At 37.8% G+C, this 21630-nt stretch overlaps 1 protein-coding gene across 13 annotated transcripts in view; it reads right to left on the bottom strand.

Annotated features, from left to right (window-relative positions):
• The window catches only part of RGS7 (regulator of G protein signaling 7), a gene marked incomplete at both ends in the record, with an annotated part of 239621 nt that overhangs the window by 18515 nt on the left and 199476 nt on the right, over positions 1 to 21630 (bottom strand). For 6 of the 13 annotated variants that reach the window (XM_082048677.1, XM_082048680.1, XM_082048674.1 and 3 more), the window contains 3 exons: positions 9976 to 10065; positions 13340 to 13526; positions 21144 to 21269. In XM_082048677.1, coding sequence (XP_081904803.1) covers positions 9976 to 10065; positions 13340 to 13526; positions 21144 to 21269 — 403 coding nt within the window. Of the gene's footprint in view, positions 1 to 7811; positions 7887 to 8669; positions 8724 to 9975; positions 10066 to 13339; positions 13527 to 21143; positions 21270 to 21630 lie in introns of those variants that run through there. The other 7 variants (XM_082048679.1, XM_082048684.1, XM_082048675.1 and 4 more) reach the window with 3 other exon arrangements.

The following is a 21630-nucleotide window of genomic DNA, read 5'->3' as shown; positions in this document are numbered from 1 at the left end:
ATTTTTTTAAGCCTTAAATTGTTTTCCTCTAATGTAACTGGTAAGCTGTTATACTAAGGCATCTTTTATTTTTAAATAGTCAAAAATGTCTCAACAGCTGCGTGATGCTGGAATACAATTTAAAACAGCATGTCTGAAATACAGTGTTTTATTAGGTGATTCATGACTATCAGCCTTGGACATAATCTAGGAAAATACTGAGAATACGCTTATCTTTACCTTTGATTAAGTTATTTGTATTTAGTTTTACAGGTCTACAGGCCTGGCTACTTTCTGTAAATATGCATGAGTTCTCTTTAGTCCTGAACTGCACAAACCAGTCAACTGAAACAAACCAGGAGCTTTCTATTAGTTATTAATAGAAAAAGCCGCACAAGCTCTTGTTGTGGGATAAAATCTGTGAAATCATTTTTTATTCTTATCTGCAACAATTTATTGTTTAGGAACTGTAAATTCCCTTGAAATTTTAGACAAACCATAACCAAATTCTAGCGTATCGGGAATGAATTATAATATCACATAAACTAGGAAGTTATGACCTAAGTGCAGGCCACAAACTATTGGTTCATTAGTTGATCTGACTTGTGTAATTGTACTATTTGAATTTTCCTCTACAGACACAGTGAACTGTCATGACTTTTTTTTTTTTTTTTTTTTTTTCCTGTATTCTACATCACTTGCTCTCTGGATTTGCAGGTCTTTGGATACTTTTTCCTCCTAAGCCCTACAGTGAACAGAATTTCTCTGGATTGTCCTCTCCTTCACGTCCCCTCCCTGCCTTAGAGCATATTACACTTCTTAAAGACACGAAGTCTCCATCTGCTCTTCTTTGAGGTATTGGTAGTTTTAATTTACGTTATAGTTGGAAAGCTGGCAACTCAGAAGATAAACACTCCTTAAGAGAACCTCTTCCATCTTTATTCTGAATCATAGTTCTCTGATTGAGAAAATAAGCTTTTAATATACAGAATCCATTGCAGCCCCAAATACAGAATTATTGTCCTTACTCAGACCTGCAGGGATTTGTTATTTTGCAGTTTACAGAATATTTCTATCAAACCTTGTTCCAGAGTATACTTTTACTTTAGATCTGTACAGTAGGGTTTTGTAACTATCACTTTTAGCAGACTTCCAGATTTACTCAATTTACAGACTGATGGGTTGCAATTTAAGACCTGAGCCCAGATATTTCTTTCAGATACAATGTTGAGAGCATTTCCATAAGCCAAATTTTGATTTGGGAAACTACATCTAACAGGCCAGTTTTGAGAGGTGTAGCATACAAGTCATCACACACAGGAAGATGTTTCCTCTGTTAGTGAGATTAAAGAACAATCAGGGAAAAAAAAATCAGAATAAACAGCAGATGTCTGAAGAATGAAAAGGAGACTTAATATTTTCAATATATTCTTGCCATGAACATTTAGAAGTATATGTCCAAATTCTAAAGAAGATTAAGATTTTGGGCTGTAGTGGTGCACATTGGACACATGAATTGAAACTATTTAACAATTTTACTGATAATACAGAAGCCAAAATGAAACCCGTGCACACACCCTGACAAGGGAGTCAGAGTATGAGGGGGCAGCACAGCAGCTGGAATGAACAAGTACATCTAAGAATCCCAAATCAATTGGCCTCCCTACCTTAGTATATTAACTGTTTGACATAGAATTGTCCTCCCAACTGTACTGTTAGAATATTTAGGGGGAAAATTACAAAACCATGTGCTAAATACAAAAGTGCTGACTGACCTGTTTATGCAGCATGACACTAACATTTCAAATAATTCAGCAAGCAAGTTGGCAAGAACCTCAGTATTTATGTGGCTTATAAGAAATCAGATTGATATTTATAAAGGGGTTGGAGCTGAAATGTACGGTAGAGGAAGATCCAGTCTTTTCCTTTCAGAAGACTAATTCTCTTCCTTTCTGCTAAGCAACCTCGATGGCTCAGTTTTCATGTTTCATTATTGCCAGCACAGGTGCTACTCCCCAGGACTCATACTGGTAGAACTAGAAATGACAATTCCAAGCATCTGACTGAGTGCAACAGTCAAACAGTGTGAATCCCGCTGTGAGTGAAATGAGATGCAGAGTGAGAATTGTCTCTCCTTGCTCCCACCGTTCCCCATCTGCCCATGTGCAACACACCTGCATCCTGCCAGCAGCTCGGCCGGTATCAGCAGAGAAAGCTCCCAAGTGACACTGCAGTGTGCCACACACAGACCTGGTACACCAACAGCCCCTGACAGACATACATCTGGAGAGCCACAGGAGCAGAAACAGTAAATCTGTTTCTAAGATTAGGCAGCCCTTGCTCCTCTAGCACAGGCGGATCATTTTAGCACTGCTCAAGGGATCGGGATTCTGCTTGGATTTCCACAGCAGCATGGGATGCTGCTCTCAGACACCCATGCTAGTGCGTTTCTCTTTCAGACACGTGAAGAAGGGGAGAGGTTTGGCATCTGCTGACTTTGGGGCACAAGTTGTCAGCACAGCTGCAGCATTAAGTGGTTGCATGTGCAGGAAAATCCTTCTGCCTGTCGTGGGGATTTGTCAACCTCTGTTCATTTCTTATTAGGGCTGCGCCATTTCTGCGGGTGGCCCATAGCTGGGAGGCAGCAGCTGAGTGGCTCTGTTCCTATTTTGGCTCATTCCAAATTGGTGACACTCCCAATTTCTTTCTTCTTTTGCACTAATCTTTACATTTACTGATAAGGTGCTCTCATTTGTGATTAACCTAAAAACTCTTAGAATCATAGAATAGTTTGGGTTGGAAGGGACCTTCAAAGGTCATCCAGTCCAGCCCCCCTGCAATGAGCAGGGACATCTTCAACTAGATCAGATTGCTCAGAGCCCCATCCAGCCTGGCCTTGAATGCCTCCAGGGATGGGACATCTACAACCTCTCTGGGCAATCTGGGCCAGTGTTTCACTACTCTCATTGTAAAAAAATTTCTTCCTCATGTGTAGCCTGAATCTCTCCTCTTTCAGTTTAAAATCATTACCCCTTGTCCTGTCATAACACGCCCTCCTAAAAAATCTGTCCCCATCCTTCTTATAGGCCCCTTTTAAGTTCTGAAAGGTAGCAATAAGGTCTGCCTGGACCATTCTCTTCTCCAGGCTGAACAACCCCAACTCAGCCTATCAGATGGGCTAGTTTGGACTTGAATAACCATTAAAGTGTGGAGTAACGCATATGATTTTCCAAGGCACCAATGCACTAGACAAATATTTTTAGTACATTTGTCCTAGGCCTGACTTGTCAGCTTTCTATCCATTTCTGCAGGTCTCATTCCAGCATATAGTTTGACTCAGGTAAACGTTTGTCATTTGAAATGGCAGAAACTGGCCTGATACCTGAGCAGCATGTGCTGGCTCCTCACTGGCTGAACTGTGCTACCCCTCAGCTCTTCTCCTCCAGCACAGAGTGGAGCAGCTGAGCTCCAGTCACTGCAGGACAGGACAAGGAGGCCAGTCCTCACTGGCATGTTCTACAGATGCTCTTTTTGATTTTCCTCATTAGCCTGGGCATAATTCCTAAAAAAAACCCTAAAACTAAATTTCTGGACTAAATATTAGTTCAAACTAATTACCACATCTTTCTTTTTATTTACATCATCTCCTTCCTGAAGTAGAAAAAGCCTTAACTCATATAAATACTTATTTTTTATTATCATTTTGTATTTGCCAAATAGGAAGCTTTGTTATTTTTTTTTTTTCTGACTAGCTATTTTTGGTTTAAATTTTAGGAATAATCTCTAAGTAAATTCAAAAGTCTAATTAGACATTGAGAACATGAGATCCCACAGCTGATAGTGCATTGAAGCTCATTCACAATGCTATGCTCAATAAAAATATAACCATTGTCAGGATTTCAGGGCTAGATGGACTTTTGATCTGACACAGTAGGGCCTTGTGTACATAAGTTTTATCTGTTCATACAGAAAAAAATTACTGATTAACAGATTAAATTGATATATTATTTGCCTTGTTTCTCAATAAAGGGACAGACTTTAACATGACAAGAGATTACACTTGTTTAAGCATCTAGAAAGTCTATTCCCCACTGACGAGAACCAAGGAAGCTATTTTTATGAGTTTTAATTGCCATCTTTAGACCATAATTTGCTACATCATATTAAGTGACATTGGACTGAGCCTCTGTGAAAATGTGTTGTGTTCAGTGGCCTTCACATTTCACAGCTCATGCATGAGATGGTCCGATGTTACTGATTTGGAGGGGGGAAACATCGAAGAACACTGGTAAGCAAGTTTTTCCAGCTAAGTGGGAGAATACAGCTGGAAAGGGTATGGGTAATGTAAGATATAATGATTTTAAACACAAAAGTTATTAAATGGAGTCTTGGTTATGAGGTTGTGAGTAAAGATAATTATCATCTGATGGACCGAGTTTGGCCTGGTTTGTACTGGCTGTACTTCCGTAACACATCAGAAACCTGCAACAAGCACAGGTTTTTACCTTCTCTGTAACTGGGCAGCAATGGGTGAAATTCAAATACTGACAATGGTGTCTGAAGCCATGACACCAAAACATGATGATGGAGGGTCTCCCCTCAGGCAGCTCTGAGGAGCTGCATCTTCTTGCCCTGATAACTTTTTTCCTGCTGGGACAAGAAAATTTGCATGGGGTGGAAATGAAATTAGCCCACTCCCCTCTAAATGAGATCCCTTTGTTTGAGGCTTCCAGACTGGTGACTGCAGCTAAACACAAGGCTAGCGCTCACAAAGGTGTCCTGCTCAGACTGCCAGTCTGCCACTGTCACAAATACCGCAAGCACAAAAGTTTTCCTTAAAGGACCTCTTTGTTCCCAGCAACATTATCAGTGCACATTCACCTGTTTTTTCCTTCTGTAATGCTGATGTTAGTACTTGATCTAGAGGAAGTTTCCTGACTTTTTTTTTTTTTTAATATGGATTTTTTTCCATGTAAATGCTTCAAAAGAATTTCAGACTTTAAATGCCACAGAAATAGCTGATTTCCATCTCTTTATCACTGTGGCAAGCGATCTCTACTACTGTGGCAAGCAATGCGATTCTCCTGTTTCCTAGCTTATGCCTTTAGCTTCTCTATTCACTTCCTCAGGGAGCTGCAGGTGACTAGGCCTTAATTATTCCCAAAGAGAAACCAGAGGGGCCGAGCTGGTCTGGGGGAGCACAGACCACACTGTCACTGCTCCCCATGACACCCGTGGGTGCCAATGTTACCCAAGGCAATGTGCGTACCCAATGGCATCATTCTAGTAGTGCTAAAGTGTATGTGCTCTATATTTTCACACAGTACCCGGGAGTGTGAATAAGTGAGGCAAACCAAGAACAGCTGTGCTTACTACTCAGAAGAAAACTATAAAGTGTTGGGTGATAAATGTTACATATCGAAAATGCCAGTTGGCCATTACTTTATCTATATCATACTGAATGCAGACTGGTTTCTAACACTATTCATATTGTCTGTTCAGGACTGCCAAAGGTATTAGCAATTTTGCACTATAAAATCTACAGAGCAAGCTAAATAGCCAATGATTTTAAGCTGGGAATTTAGGGCTTTCATAAATTGCACCAATTTATTTAAAGTTTTCTGGAAAGAAAACTCCCCAATGTCAAAGAAATGCAGAGCTGAGCCTAGGCAGTTTTTTGTGTATATAGCTCCACTTTTATTTTTTCCCATCAGACTAGAATAATGACTCATTTTATTAGGTTCTTTCTGCTGAATCCAAGCAATAGTACAGAGGGAATGCCCTTACAAAGTTTCAAAACTTTCTAATTTAACAAATGATTTCTTTAGCAAGTATAACCCACTTTGAATCATTACTGATCAGGAGCCTCTTATAGTCCCTGTCTTAACAAATCAGGTTACAAATTACAAGGCTATCTTCTCAGGTTCAGTCCATAAACACAACCAAGGTTACTAGTTTTTTTAAACAATTAAATGAAAAAAAAAAAAAAGAAAAAAAGGTCTAATTTAGTTAGATACAAACCCAGTTTGATCTGAGAAATAAAATGGTGAAAATTAGCCTAAAATTTCTAAACCATCAGAGGAGAAGAGAAACTGTAATTTTCATCTTACTAAATCATTCAGAGACTACAGCACTTATCCAGGTTGTAGAAGACCTGTTTCACACTTATTTTTTGTGTTAATCAGAAGAACAGATCTATACCACAGTTCCTCGCTTGGCAGTTCAACAAGTTAAGCAGTAAACTGTAGGATATTCTGAGAAATGTCTCCCTCATCCCTGGTTGTTGGAACCAGTGTACCAAGGTAGATAATTACATATTATAAATTCATCATAACCGATAACAAGAATGGAAAAACAAGGATGCCTGGTGGTAAGGGGTCCTGGGGTAGCAGGTAATGTGAATTCAGTCATTTTGGAGACATTGTTTGCACTTGAGCATCCTGATATTCTGGATGAATTTGCAAACCTCAGAGCTGCCTATCTAATAGAGAACATAGATCTAGCAGTGACATGTTTTACTTTCATACCTGACTTGACTTGACAGACTCCACCCAGATTCACAAGTAGTAGTTTGAGGAAAAACAAAACCACAGTTTTTATTTTATGGCTTGCTCCCTGAAGAAAAGAAATGCCCTCTTCTACTGAAGAAGTGCTAATGCTTCACATGCAGAAATCCTTATTCCCATTTCTAGCTCACAGCTGGTTTATTTGGCCTGCTTTGGATCTGTGGCATCCTGCTATTCTGGTACTTCTGCCCTGAGATTAGCAAGATGAAAATCAGGCACTCCTGCAGGGCATAATGTTCCAGTGTTTGTGCGTAGAACTGCTGGTTTATCAGTAACGTTGCTCTGAGATGGATTATCGGAGAGTCATTTTAATGCCTCCCAGTCTGTCTTCACCCTCTTTGTGCTGAATACAGCACTCTTTTTGTGCCGTATTCTCCTCACATTTGTCTGCAGCTTGCTATTTCTCGCCTCATAGCCACCCATTTACATACCCTTTACCGTAGCCAACTCCCAATCTGTGGGCTGTTCAAACTCCAATGAATAAAGGTAGTTATTGTGGTTTGCCAGGCACTGTGACTGGGAAAAAGCCTGGCTCTCAGAGGTCCAGATGTACTACCTACTCTCTATACTCTCTTTTATTAACACAGGTTCTTTTATCAATATGGAACTTCCTATGGAATTATCATGTAATTATCATGTACAATGTTTTATAGATCAACCTGCTTAGACAACACACAAATCACACTGCAACATGCTACGGCAACACCACCATGCAAAATATAGGGGTTTTTGTTTCAAACATTGGGATAGTTTCCTTTGTGGTTATTTATTTACTTTTTAGTGTCCTTTACTGACTTTGCCCCATTGAATCCAAATTTCTTCCTGATTACAGTGGATTCAAAGCATATTACAGGAAGGCTGTACCTATAAGAAAGTAGTCAAAGAATTACAGTTTTGCTTTAATTGTGAGATATTCCTACAGCCTCACAAAACTTTGTTCTTTCACTATGTTTGTTTCTTTTTTTTTTTTTTAATTATTACTAAAGAGTATATATATTTATTTTAAATACTTGAGGAAATACTCTTGAGCCTCATTATATGGGATGCAGTTTCTGAGAACTGCTGCTTCTCCCTAGAAACTAAAAAAAACAAAAACCATGATCGTTGCTGAAAGCTCTCATATTTTCCAGTTCAACGCACACAGCTCCACTAACCAGGTCACAGAAAAAGCCACAGACACACACGCACACACAGCAGCGTCACCTGCACAATTCAACAGACAATGCAGACAAACTGAAGTATAATCCAAGATCTTTCTACCTCTTTTCATAACAGGTTAGTGCTCGCCCTCAGTGTTGGTGTACAGTTTTTATGGCATGGGAAAATAGGGATGTTTCTGCCCTATAAAAATAAATGCGTTGAATGCTTTAGTTTGACAATGTTAAAAAAAATCCAAAGAAACTGGATAAGTAAAAAGAATCTTACATATCAGGAAACCAGTGGATCTTTCAGCAAGTGGCAATAGAATGACCACAACAAATTTACCAGCCTTAATTTTTTTACCTTTGTGAAACAGCTTTCAGAAATGATAGATTTTTTAAAAATAATTGGTTCTTGTAGTCCATTATCAAAATGAAATCCCAATCAAACCCTTGCACATCATCAGCATGAATTCTTTGGTCTTGAAGAAGCTGTTCTCAACATCAAGGAAGATGGGCAATTCTTATTGTTTATTTTATCCTGTGCCCAATTAAAAAAAAAAAAAAAAAAAAAGGAAAACCTCTTTTTTAGTAAAATAAAAAAGAGACGAACTGTGTTAGACTTAGTATTTGGGGGGGCACCAGAAAAAGGAACAACATGAAGCAGGTTTTCACAGATTCTTTACTATAACTGAAAAAAAAAAAAAAAAGAATAATTTCATGCTTCCTAATGCAAAAAGCACGGCTCTCCAAGGTCCAGTCCTCCATGTGTGACTATTGAGGTCAGCAGGAAAGGGACTAGGGAGGAGGGGTTGTAATGAAAGCATATTATAAAGCCATCATTCCTAGGAAAATTCACAAACTGTGGTGAATACACTTTTAACTGTCAGGTTAGAGAAGCACAAAGGGAAAGTAGGGGTCAGTGAGGGGAAGGGGAGAAGGATGTCCCATCAGGATTACTAGTCTTCAGAGGCAACAAACTTACCACATTGCGTGTGAATTTCTCAAAAGATGTTCGACGATCCAGAGTGTTTTCCAACTTAAATTTAAAATAAAATTAAAAAAAAAAAAAAGAAAAAGAAAAAGGAGGGGGGAAAAAAAGCAAGAAAAATGGAGTAGAAAAGAAGGATTGATGAAACAATGGACTGCAAAACAAAGTTTGTATAAATCAGGAAGCAAACACAGGTATGAAGCTGTAATGAGACTCTGGAACACAGGGCATGGGCAAAGCAGATATAGTATTTGACAAAAATAATTTTTCATGGGGATCAAACTGGTTGAACTTAAAAGAAAAAACTGAAAATAAAAAGAAATAATGAAGTGCACATCTTGTGTTAATGAACTGACATTCACAAACTTAAGGACTTCACACGGACAGTTGTAGCTTTCTGGTATTTTCAACATCTCTATATTGGATCTTCAGAAATCAATGTTTGAACAAAAAACAAAATCACACAGTACTTTCATATAATTTTAGGTTGTCATTATAAACAATAGAATGCTACGGTGTTAATAACTACCTTGTTCCAGTAATGACTGGAGCCCTGATTTTGCAAGGCACAGGGCTCCCATCTGATTCTAGGAGATTAGCATTTAGAGCCCACTAATAAAATTATTTATCATTATGGAAATCTGCATTGTTCCACATACTCTGGGCTGTGTCTATTCAGAACTCATTCCATAATCTGGACTTTTCCAAGCAAATATTACATACCAAGACATGAGCCCGTGTTTGCCGAAGTGTGACATGATCAGTCTTTCAAGTCAGATTCCTAGCCTACTCAAAACTATTCACGTAATAATAGGGAAAGAAACAGAATTAGGAAGCCCCTGTATTTATAGTTGAAATTAGAGGTTATTAATATGAATAAGATTGTTTCTAAACACATTCTGTATCTTTTACAGGTTGAATAAAGAGAACAACAATTATTACATAAGCAAACTTGCAAACATGAAAGACCTTTCTTCTGGGATTTTATTTTATTTGTTTAATGTATTTGTAAAGCACTTTGCAATTTAAGGTGCTTCATAACAGAGAAAACAGTACAATATGGGATGTAAAAATAAAAATAAGTTTTGCTAGGTTAACTTATTGAAACATGCCTGCATGCAGGATATATACACATATATGTATATTGAACTCCTGTGTGTATGTGACCCTCCAAATACGCCAAGCTGGTCACCTACCAGATATCCAGTTGCACTGGCACAGGGGAGAGAAGACTGAGTATTGTTGCAAACATAACCACCGCTTTGCACAGTGGCAAGACAAAGGCAAGATGGACCAATACCTTTTTCTTGGCCTGTAGCAGCTCCTGGTAGGCACTGGATCGTATAAAACGAGGATAAGAATCACTTTTCATCAATTTGTAAATGTGCTCCTGAAAGGGAAAGAAGGAGTTGTTACTCCCACAAAAGAAGAAATACATAAAATGGGAAGCAGTTGCAGGTTTTAGTTGTGGAAGGTACACCTGCTAGCACTATTTCGAACAGGAAGTTGTATGGAATAGCAGGTTGCAGTTCTGAAACTCAGGCTGAATGCTCTCTATCCTTAAAGCAGGAATACCACCTATTTGGTATGTATAAAGAACACACCACATCTTTCTCTAATGAATAGTCCCTATTTCCACTACAGAATTATTTTTCTAAGAAGTTACAACTGCATATTAGTTTAAGGCCCAGCTCCAAACCTCCCTTGCAATAGGCAGTTTAGGTAAGTGACTCAATCAGGAGTATCCAATTTTCTGAATTAGGGACACTTCTCTGACTTCATGGGCTGGGAAAAGGTACTAGATTTCTAATTCAGCACCACAAATAAGTGCTTAAGTTAGGGAGGATATCCCCTAGCTATTCTTGAAAATATCCTTTGACAGGTGTTTATTCTGCTATCCATCTGACAATATAAAAAGTAAATTACATATGCAAATTGAAAAATTCCAGGCTAACCTAATTTCTAAGATTAGGCATATGAAAATTTGGAAATCCATATCCAGAAACCAAATGACACAGGCCATTTATAGAGCTTTTCTTTTGGAGCATTCTCATTTCTGTAAAATATGCAAAATAAAAATCTATGATGTAGGATACTTTATAATTCTAGTTTTAGTCATAATGTTAGGAAAGGGTTTTGCAGAAAAAGCAAGTGGAATACAAAATACTGACCCACCAAAAAAAAATTTAAAAATCCATTTAATTGTATTAGCTATTTTTGTTTTATGTTTACTTAACCCCTACCTTTTGCTACAGGAAACTTGTAGCACAGCAACCAGGAAACAGATATAAACTGTAAAGTAAATACCATTTCTCAGCCTGGTACTGCATAAAACTAGTGAATAGGGAAAAAAATGAAACAAAACAACAAAACAAAACAAGAAAACCACAAAACCACAAAACCAACCAACCAATCAACCAAAAAACAACAAACTACCTTCCATGAAAATTATGAAAAGGCAAAATTAAAGCTGATTTTAATTTTTTATCATATCAGAAACTGTAGAAATGATTCTAAGTGTCTTTCATTGTATTTCTTGCACCAAGCAGAGAAATTCTGGTGTATATTTAGAATTTAGCTGGTTCATTTGGTTGTAGATATCAATAATGTTGGGCATTAAAATGTTATTCCTATGCAAAAACCAGCCCTGCAAAAGCAAGAATAAATCAGGCTGTATTAGTATTGCTAATATACACGTCATTCAGGAATTGAGGCTGGATGTTATTTAGCACAACTGGTCTATTTTTACTGATGTATCACTCTCATTTGACACGGAGTTCCATGGTGCCACCTTTGAAGTACAGAAATGCTTTTCAAAACATTTTTAAGCAGAATTAAATGACCTGCTGACTGCCAGAATGACTTAAAAGTGGTCTCTTTCCCAGTGGCAGGCCATAAAGAACCTGCTGCGGAGGAAGAGTCCTACCCCTGCCAAACCCCTGCTTCTTCATGTTGGGCACTCTGGAAAGGTCCTAAAGTTTCAGGTCAGAACATGGCAGGTCCAGTCTGCCCCCTTTTCCCGGAGAAACAGAGGCTACCAGGCTCAAGGTGTGTGCTGAACTGGATCAAATAAGCAGAGGTCTGACAGGAAGGAAAGTCCTGCTTGCATAGACACTAAACACTCCACGTCTTTCATAAACAAAGGGAAAAAAAAATAAAGGAGAGAAGAGAGAGATCTGGAAGTAAAATGGTGTTTAAATTTTACACCTATTAAAAAGAAATGGATGCTGGCAAGGAATTTAATTATCCTTTACTGACTCAGCTGCAAATACACATTTTTTTTAAACCTTCAGTCTTGCAAGATTGTTTATTTGCATAACTCATGTCTTTGCTGTACACTGTGTTCCTAAATCTACAAGTTGTCAGCAGATGCAAGCAAAAACTGTTTGGCTTAATGTAGAGTACTTCAGAACAGTAGGTATGATATAATGTCTATTGAAAATTTTATTGTTGCATCATAGCAGTATAATGAAAAAGTGGTAGAATTATTCCTCCTCCTATTTAGGGCAGAGGCACTTTCCCAAAAAGTAGAAAGCCCTGATTCAATTCCCTTCTCTCTTTTGTGGGATTTGCAGCAGCATCTCCTGACTCCCAAGATGATGACCTAATAATCAAGCTGTAAGAAATTCTGCAGGGACATGATCTCAATCTCTCCTTTTGACACCATTTCACTTTGCATTAATAATTAAATTTTCATCACTGAGCTGCTGATGAGAAAAAGACGGTACCGGTCCTACTTTCACTGTGAATCCAATCCTTTTATATTGCTTTTCTCAGAAGTCTGCAAAGATGAAATATTAAGGTATAAGTCACATGAAGTGTTGCATTTAATTCAGAAGTACCTATTTTTTTCTCCTGAGGAAAAGAGAGATTTGTATTTTACTGGTTTTGGTTTTGTTTACTTGTTAACTTGTACTTCCAATCTAAAAATATAAGTATTTTCACAAATCCAGTTCTGGTCAAAAGTATCTTTTGATTATGGTATTAAAATTTTATCTAAATCAGATGCCCAAAAGCCAAATAAGACACTTATAGATGGTTCTTTACTGCTTTGATACCGATTATTCAAAAGCAGATCTTCAGGATCTTTGCCCAATGTTCTCTAGATACTAGTTTAATAAGGTATAGAATATACAATGTCCATGAAATATGATACTTATGCACAGGTTATTACAAAATGTAAGTTCTCACATGGGTCATATTCTTTTCATGGTGGGAACTTATGACTTCTATAAATGATAACAATAATTTTGGACATGTATTGAGACAACAGACATTGAGCCTATATCAAGTGAAGTCTTTCTGAGACAAATCTTGAGAACTAGAAATTAATGTGTGTGGCAGGAAAGCTTTTATCTTAATGTAACTGAATAAGAAAATGAAGATAACAGAAACATGAAAACATAATTTTCACTGCAGTATATGCCTTGCTCTATTCGTAGCCCACTTGAAGACGCTACACCAGGCACAGAAATTTCATGAAGAGTTTTAGTAATTCATAGGCCTCATGAAAGAAAGAATGTTACCCATTTGCATTGCCAAAATGGCATTTTAGGAAACAGAGTATTACCATTTAATTCTCAAATATATCTTATTTTTTGTATATAGATCTCGCTAGCCAATACTCTCTTTCAAATGTCCCAAATACAGGATTGCAGACTGACCTGAGCATCTTCAAATGTGTATCTTCCAGGGTCCTTTACATTCTGCGTGGTTTTGTCATAACTTTTTGAATCTAGATTGATAGCGCTGGGTGCACCTGGAGCAAGAAATTCTTGCCAGATTTCTTGGACACGAGCAGGAACTTCACGGATAGGTCTCTTCTTCAGGTCTTCTACTGCTAACCAGAACCTATGGCACAATATAGAATCTTGACTTCCAAACCAGTATAATTGTTAGTGAAGTGCTCATACTCTTCTTTGCTCTTAAAAAAAAAACAAAACGAAGTGACTGAAGTTTTCGTCTAAAACATGCTAAAATAAGAAAAATCTGTGATTTTATGATGGGATCAGCATTCCAGTATGTTATTTCAGGCAATCAACCCACCTTTAGGAGCAGTTATTATAAGTCTCTGAATGAGACGGGGGAAATAATTCATTACTTATGTATGGGTAACTGGCTTATGAGAAGGCTTCCATTTAACTAGCATTAAACTGGGATTTCATTTCACTCGGACCACAGGGACTTACATGGCTTTTAAATCTATTACTTTTTTGACATTTCTTGGAAAGCTAATAAGAACTTATATTCTTGCTATCTACATGAATCTCTCTGAGTCCTGCAAAACTATAAACTGTGTAACTGTAATTTTGTTGCTGTTACTCCACAAATCATGTATAAACTGCAAAAGCATTTGTTTTGCTTGCTATAATTTAACTCCATTCTTCAGCATTGCATTTCTATACACAGTTTTACTAAAACGCTGAATGGAATTACCCACTCTCTCTTCTGCTGCTGAGCAAACATTTGTCAGCCACGTTCATTGCAGGCCAGTTCATTGTATCCTTCTTACTCAGTCTGGAGCAGGATCACTAAAAACGTCTTGAGCATTTTGTGATCACAGCTTGCTAGCTATAAGCTTTGATATTAACTTTTCATTTGCTATTATGATTGCTTTATCATAATTTCTTCTATGGGTGTTCAGACTCACTGCATAAAATAATTCTAAATTCAACTAGGATCCCATGCTTAGACATGGTGCAGACCACTCAGTTCTCCCCCCTCCAAGAGCTCAACTAAAGTTTGACCTTGTTAAATAAGCAATATATACCATCGCAACTTATTTTGTCATAGCTGATCCTATGAAACAGATAAGCTGAACCTTGATGTGAGTTAACGGTGAAATAAGTTGGATTTTACAAGGCTGACAAAGAATTTGGGTGCACCTTGAAAACGTGGAATTACCCTGCTTACATTGTGAGATCAACCTGAGCTCTTTAGCTTAGTTAAACAGGGATGGGACAGGGGTGAGTAACAGTGGAACTGTATTCAGACTCTCCAAGGAGGCAAAATGATACCACCCCGAATCCAAATTCTAATGTATTATTGTAGCAACTCTTAAGAGAGGATAGTAAAGCATAGTTAAGAAAAGCTTACAGTATTCCTCCCACAAAACATTCTTCACCTGAGATTTACATCTCAATTACTCCTTCATAGCCCTCTTTTGAAACCCCTTTGTAGCACAGATGGAAGGAGGCATGCTCATGGCTCACAAGCCATTATGGTCAGCTTCACTCTACTGAGACGACAAATTCAGCTATTTCTACATCCCTCAATTTCCATAGTATCTAAACACAATCTTTCTGTCTATTGATCCCTTAAGATCCTCCAAGAGACAGAGAAGTAATATCATCCCTACTTTGCAAACATATTAATTATGTAATACTGTACAGTGGTTTCTCCAAGGTCACCAAGGGAGTCTGGGCCAACAGAAGATCTTCAATTTCAAAAATTCTGGGTAGCATCACTTATCTCTATGAATTGCAGTGTTAATTGAACATATATCTGCACAAAGCCTGAGGATGTATCCTGAGAATCTGATGGCAATGAAGTAAGAATAGAGGCCTCACAACTCAAGTTTAAAAACTGCGCAGCTCACAAACTCTAATTCAGTTCTCTCTGTCAAATTTGGGCAACCTACTTTGGTTTCCTTAAGCTGCTTTCAACATTTGCATTTAAAAGGGTATATCCTGCGGTGCTAACCCCTTCTGGGACTGACTGATTACTCATGTGTATCAGTCAGGTAAGGAATAGAAAAATGAAAGGGAAAGATGTTCTTTGTAAACACACATTTTCTATCACCCTGCAGACAACCTGAGGATCTAGCTCAAAGACGTCACATTCTTATTTCTTCCATCAGATCACTCCCAATACTTCTGGAAGTCACCACAAACATGACTTAGGATGCTATTTTCTTTTGCAAGTAAACTGTTTCCATATAGTAGGTTATAGTCAATTATGGGGAAATAGATGGGAGATAGATTTAACTTCGAAGAATGATTCAGCTTCTGGAATAGAATAGGCAGGTTGTATAGACAAATTCTTACAGGCTGAACACCAACTCTTTGATAGATTAATTCTATTTTACCCTTCTAACATTAGCATTCAAAAACCCTATTGAAAATGTGAAGTTCTAAATATAGAAACCTCTGTAAATGCTGATTTCTGCTGTATGTTACATGTAGGGTGCTTACTTCACAGACAACACACATTTTAACATTTTAATCTACTTACTGATTTAAAAAACAAAACAAAACAAAAAACACAAACCCAAACAAACAAACAAACCTCCACAACCCAAAACAAAAAAGCCTGCCCCTCCTCCCACAGAGAGTTAAAGTCAAATATGCAAAGTTAAGAAAAGCCAAAAATAAGGCTGTCACCTCTTGCATTTTCAAAAATAACTTTTCTGAATATCCCATGGCAACGAATAGCACAGATTAAGTTGAAGTGGAGTCTGCAAGACCTCAGCACAGGACCTCAGCTGCATTTTCAGGACAATGATATACACAGACTTAATGTTACTTCATGGAACAAACTAGAGCTCAGTCCCTCTGTCCTTGGATGAAACTCTGCATCTCCTGTTGGCAGAGGTTTGCTTTTGCCATGGAGACACTCTCTCGAAGATGCTCAGTACCATTTGAACCAAGACCTGATTGTCTGGGTGTAAACCTCGCTGCTGCCTCTGTCCCTGCTGGGTCACACGCCAGACGTGTAGCTGAGTGAGGTCATATAGCATACGATAGTCATACCACATGACATGGTAAGACACATGTTGCAAGACATCTGGGAGTTATGTCCTCCAGCTGGATTACTTTCAAAGTGAGGGAGGTCTTGCCAGATAAATAACATGGCTGCAACATGGCTTCTGTCCCATTAACTGACCTAAATGTCAGATGCAGCCATCAGCAGATCCCAGATTAAGCTAATCAGTTAAATTTAGAACATAGGAACACAGAGTGAGAGAAAGGCTGTGGTGATTCTCCACAAAATGTGTGAAGTTTAGGCAGAGTGTGGAGACAGTGAAGTGGGAATTACATGGGCTTTGCACCCAGTGCATGTGACACAACAGGTCAGAGGACAGATCTTTCAGCATTGTTAACAAAAGCAAACAAAAACCTTAACAAACTCCCCAGAGAAAATCAGCTAACATTTTTCTAGGGGCGGGAGAGAGTACTCTCTGATACCTACAGTTCACTTTTTTGACAAATAAAACTTCAAGCTTCAAGTAGCAGTGCTGAAGGTGTTCAAGAAAATGACAGAGAAAACCATTAAATATTGAAACTGGTTACCTTTTGTCTAATCTGCAAAAATGGCAACATAGCTGGGACTTGGAGTTCAAGCTTGACTCTTAATAAGAAATAAAGTATAGGCAATTTCAGCCTTGAGGATTAAATTTGGTTCAAGTTATTAGCATCCAAACCAGGGTCTCATAATCAACAGTGTGAAGGATAAACACTATCAGTGCCCATGCTGTGTGGGAAAGTGTCATTATCTACAATTCTGTTCAGACTTGCAGGACAGACATCAAGGACAGTTAATCAGTCTTCATACTCTGTAACATGCAGAACTCCTCCACCATCAGTGAAGACAGAAATATATTGCATATTAAGTAATAGAGAGTTGTGATCAGTAATAAGGAGCAAAAAAAAGTGCAACAGGTTGGATTGAAAAGAAAACTTAATCTCTTGCATCATTCTCTTCTCTGGTAAAAGCACTGTTATGGTGTTATTAAAAGAATAACCAGAACGACTGAAATAATTTAAACATAAAATTAAGCACTATGACTAAACCAGTTTGTAGGCAACACTGCAAATTTTTAGTAGTGTGCATATGAGTTTTTATTTCTTTTTTTCTACAGGACATAATTGAAGCCTCTATCTCCAGTACAGAACATTTCTTCAACTTAAATGGATGAGTCCAAAATAAAGACCTCATCTAAGCTTGCAGGGGGATGGTCAGAGAAAATTTATTGAGAGAAAACAACTAAAAGAGGCTAACTTCTCAGTCACTTTCTTCTTTCTCTGGACAACCAGAACTCAAAGCCTCTTTTCCCTATTTACTCACACGTTAGAGAAGCTAATAATTGAGGATCAAAGGAAGGAAGTAGGGGTCCAGCAGCTTTTCCTTCTGTGCATAGTTGACGATGTCCTGTCACCACTCTCCCTTCATAACTTAGAAGGATTTTGCAGTCTTAGCACTACCTTGGAGATCACAGCTACTGCAATCCTGCATAATGACTTGGACAGGCTTTTAGATTGGCAGGCCTGAAGCCATTTAGATCTTCACAGGCTGCAATTCCTACATAGCAATCACTTGGGAGCAAATGTACAGTCAGCATATGAATATTAACTTTCCAAAGAATTCTGCAGCACTACAGACAAAGGAAGGATAAGGAGAGGAATGGGGATTTTCTACAGTGATGAAAGAAATTAGGTCTCCAGGTAGATTCAGTCTTGCAGTAAGATTCATTTCGCTACCTCACTCTCTCTGAAAAGTCTCTTTTCAGTGCTTGGACAGCCTTGTGACTAAGCTCAGTAGTATTGGATCATGCTCAAACTTAAGTCTTGTGCATTTTAAACAATAGTCACCAATTTTGTAATAGGCAGTGGGAATTTTACAAATCTGTTATCCAAATCATATGTTACTTTAGCTATTTGTTCTTGTAGTGAGCAGCATGCAAAGTGATCCCTCCAAAAAATCTGCATGGTAAAAAGTGATTAGAATTCACAGTCTGTGTTGGGTGAATGCAGAATCCAGCCTCGGTGTCATCAAACTGCAGTCACACTGTAATGAAGCTACTGCACTGACAGAACTGCTTAGACAGTTCTATTCCTTTGCTATGCTTCCCAACACCCTAGTGACATACAATTAATCCCGGTTTATAGGCAAAGAAAAAAAGCATAGAGATTCAGAGTAAGAAGATGAAACCTGATTGTATTCCTAATCATTACAGTTCTTAGTTTTAACTCATGGCTTTTTTCTTCATCTCTCATCTGTTTCTTAAGACAGGATCTGTATCCACTAAGAATGAGATTCTCAGCCAGCTTAGACATCCTTAGTCCAAGTTAATGAAACACCAACGCTGGGACTTTTATCTAGATAACATAATCACACTGAATAGAAATGGTCCTTGTATCTGGTAGACTTATTGTTTCACATTTTTGGCATATCTTTCACCAAAGCAAGGTATAGGACTTCTAATCAACTAATACTGAATCTCTCTGTAGTGTCTGCAGTCCCCTGCTGTATCCTGTGTCCTGTGCTTGGTAGCTCAAATCCAGGATCCCAGGTGTCTGGCCCGCTGTAGGTTTGATGGTGCTTTGTGATTAGATCTGTAAAAGCACTAGAGTCAGCTACTGACTTGAGTTTACTTTGTTGCAAATGGGAAGATGTGGATGGAAAGAAACCCTTTCTCAAGGTGGCTGTCAAATAAAAAAAAAAACACCCCAAAACCCCAAATTGCCACAGTAGGGTTAACAGGTGAGCAGAGAAATTTGTGGTCTTTTAATTTAAGGTTTATTTTGCAGTAATAAGTTTTTAATTTCTGTTGCTGAGACCTATAACATTTTGACTCCTGAACACAATAAGCTTTACAAACTCATGCTTTCTAACCTGACTTTACTGTGTGAGCCTAATGGTGCATTGATTTCCCCACAGTTTCAGAACTCATAAACATAATCCTGAGCTTGTGAGACAGTTTTCCTTCAGTTAATCATCACAGAAAGCACTTTTTCAGTGTTAGTTTGATCCCCTGTCTGATCCTTCCTGGGGACAGCCTTTAAGCTCATATTCACCATTCCTCAGTCATTATATTTTATAATGGCAGTATAAGAATCCAGGGAGAGAGACAGAAGAGTAGATGGCATGTCAAGGAATCAGCTCTGAACAAATTTCTCAAGGGAATTTTTCTGGATCAGTCACTTGCAGTTGCCTGTGGTTAGTGTTGTAAGTAGGATTAGAAGAAAGATCTAGGGATTATGAGGGTAACAGTCTAGTTGGCAGAGAGACAAATTAATCACAGAAAAGCACAGAAACTGCAGGACACACTGGACTAGATAAAGTTCATGTTTGAATAGTTCCTCTGCATAAGGAATTATTGAGATGCTCTTTAAATCTAAAAAATAATAATACGTTTCCTTTTCTTGATATTATTCTGATTTTTAAATTTTCATTTTACCACTTGGATTTTTTAACTAAAAAAAGTCTGTGTCTGTCGTTAACGAAGTTATCTACATACACAGACAGGTCAGGCCATATTTCCATGGGGTTAATGGCAAACAAATCAGTTGGAAAATATCATAAGGTCTAGAGCATCTAATATACACTTGTGACATAAAATTCAACATTTGACTGTGAACATGGTCAGCAACTTAGAGAAGTCCATCTCCAATTATTCTTCAAAAAAAATTAAATTTACAACAAGAAGGTCTGTGCAATTACCCAGAATGAACCAAAACCACAAAATGCTAAATGCCTCCCATAGGATTCTACATAAATGTAACTCTAGTATGAATGTCAATGATGCACCACTTCGGAGTGAGAACTGGCATAGAAAAAAAAGTAGCTTAGGATTTTCCTGAGTTCTAGAATGTCTGCAAATAGCATTTTATACTCCTTATGCTAGTAGTGAATGGGAAGTGATAGAGGTAACATCCGACAAGAAGGTGAAATAAAAAGAAAAATATGTTGTACATGCTTTTGTACTGTGTACAATTTGACTTATCTATAGAAAGGCTGTTATTAATCCCTCCGAAATAATTCTTACAAAAATTACTTGCTTAGAATAAGAACGAGAAAAAACAGTATTAGTCAATGGACGGATTATCATTTTTTAAAATCAAATAATTGTTTTCATTCACTTAAAAGTAATTCTGTATATATCCTTTAAAAAAAAAAAATTAAGCTTCCACATTATCAGCTCCTTTCCATTTTGCAATCTGTGAGGAATTTGAGAGTCAGTTGTCACACTACTTCTACTGTGTCAGATCCATGACAACTAGAATCTTGGCTGAGATTTTCGGAAGACTGATGATCCCTAGAAACCTGACCAGCAGTGAAGCCCATGAATTTTACTTTAAATCCCTTATTTATTTTTTAACAGATTATTTAAAAAAAAAAAATCATCATTCTCGTAATATTTGACTTAATGAAAAATAATGAACAGGCTTTGAACGAGACAGTGTTTGAAACTTGTTTCACAAAATGAGCTGAGAAAAAAAGCTCTTATAGGGGTAGTTTGACCAAAAGTTAGACAGGAATGGGAAATTACGCTTCATGTGAGTCTCTGTTAACTATATCAATCTTTCTCTCAGCTTGAATATGGGAGCAGGAAGCAACCTGCATTAAAGGATTCTGAAAAGTAAGACACAGAAAATAAAAATTTGAAGGAGAAAAAAAATAAAGGTATCAGGCAAAAAAAACCCCACAATGTATCTTACAAGCAATTAAAACCTCCTTCTTATTTACCTTAAGTTCTCTGAACTGAATTCTGACTCCAGGAATTTGAGAAACTGCTCTCTTCCCACAGGGTCTTTCAAAGCTTCATCCATGCCAAACCCCCATCGTTTCACCCTCTGCTGTCCTGGCTCTTTGCTACAGAAGAAAAACCAACAGAACTTACAATCAGCAATACTTCAGTATTCTAATACTCTGTGTTCATAATTTACACTAAGTCCTAAAATTCAACCACAGATTTCTCACCTTCCAGATTGCTCTTATCTGTGCAAAGTTCAGAGATGAGCAACCAGGCCGTTGGAAGGAATACGCATGCATTTACACAGAAGAATAAGGACTTCCAACTAGGAAATGTTATCAGATTTTAAAATATGTCTTTTTTCCCCATACTGGGACCCTGCAAACTCATTACTGTAACATTTTACACAGATTTATTAATCCATAGCTCTTCCCAACTTACAAAACTGCAAAGCTGGAAAGACCAAAAGGACACTGCATT

The sequence above is a fragment of the Streptopelia decaocto genome, assembly GCF_964273445.1.
Source record: "Streptopelia decaocto genome assembly, chromosome: 3".
Lineage (NCBI taxonomy): Eukaryota > Metazoa > Chordata > Aves > Columbiformes > Columbidae > Streptopelia > Streptopelia decaocto.
Note: the sequence above shows the minus strand (reverse complement) of the source record. Positions and strands in the feature narration are given on the sequence as shown.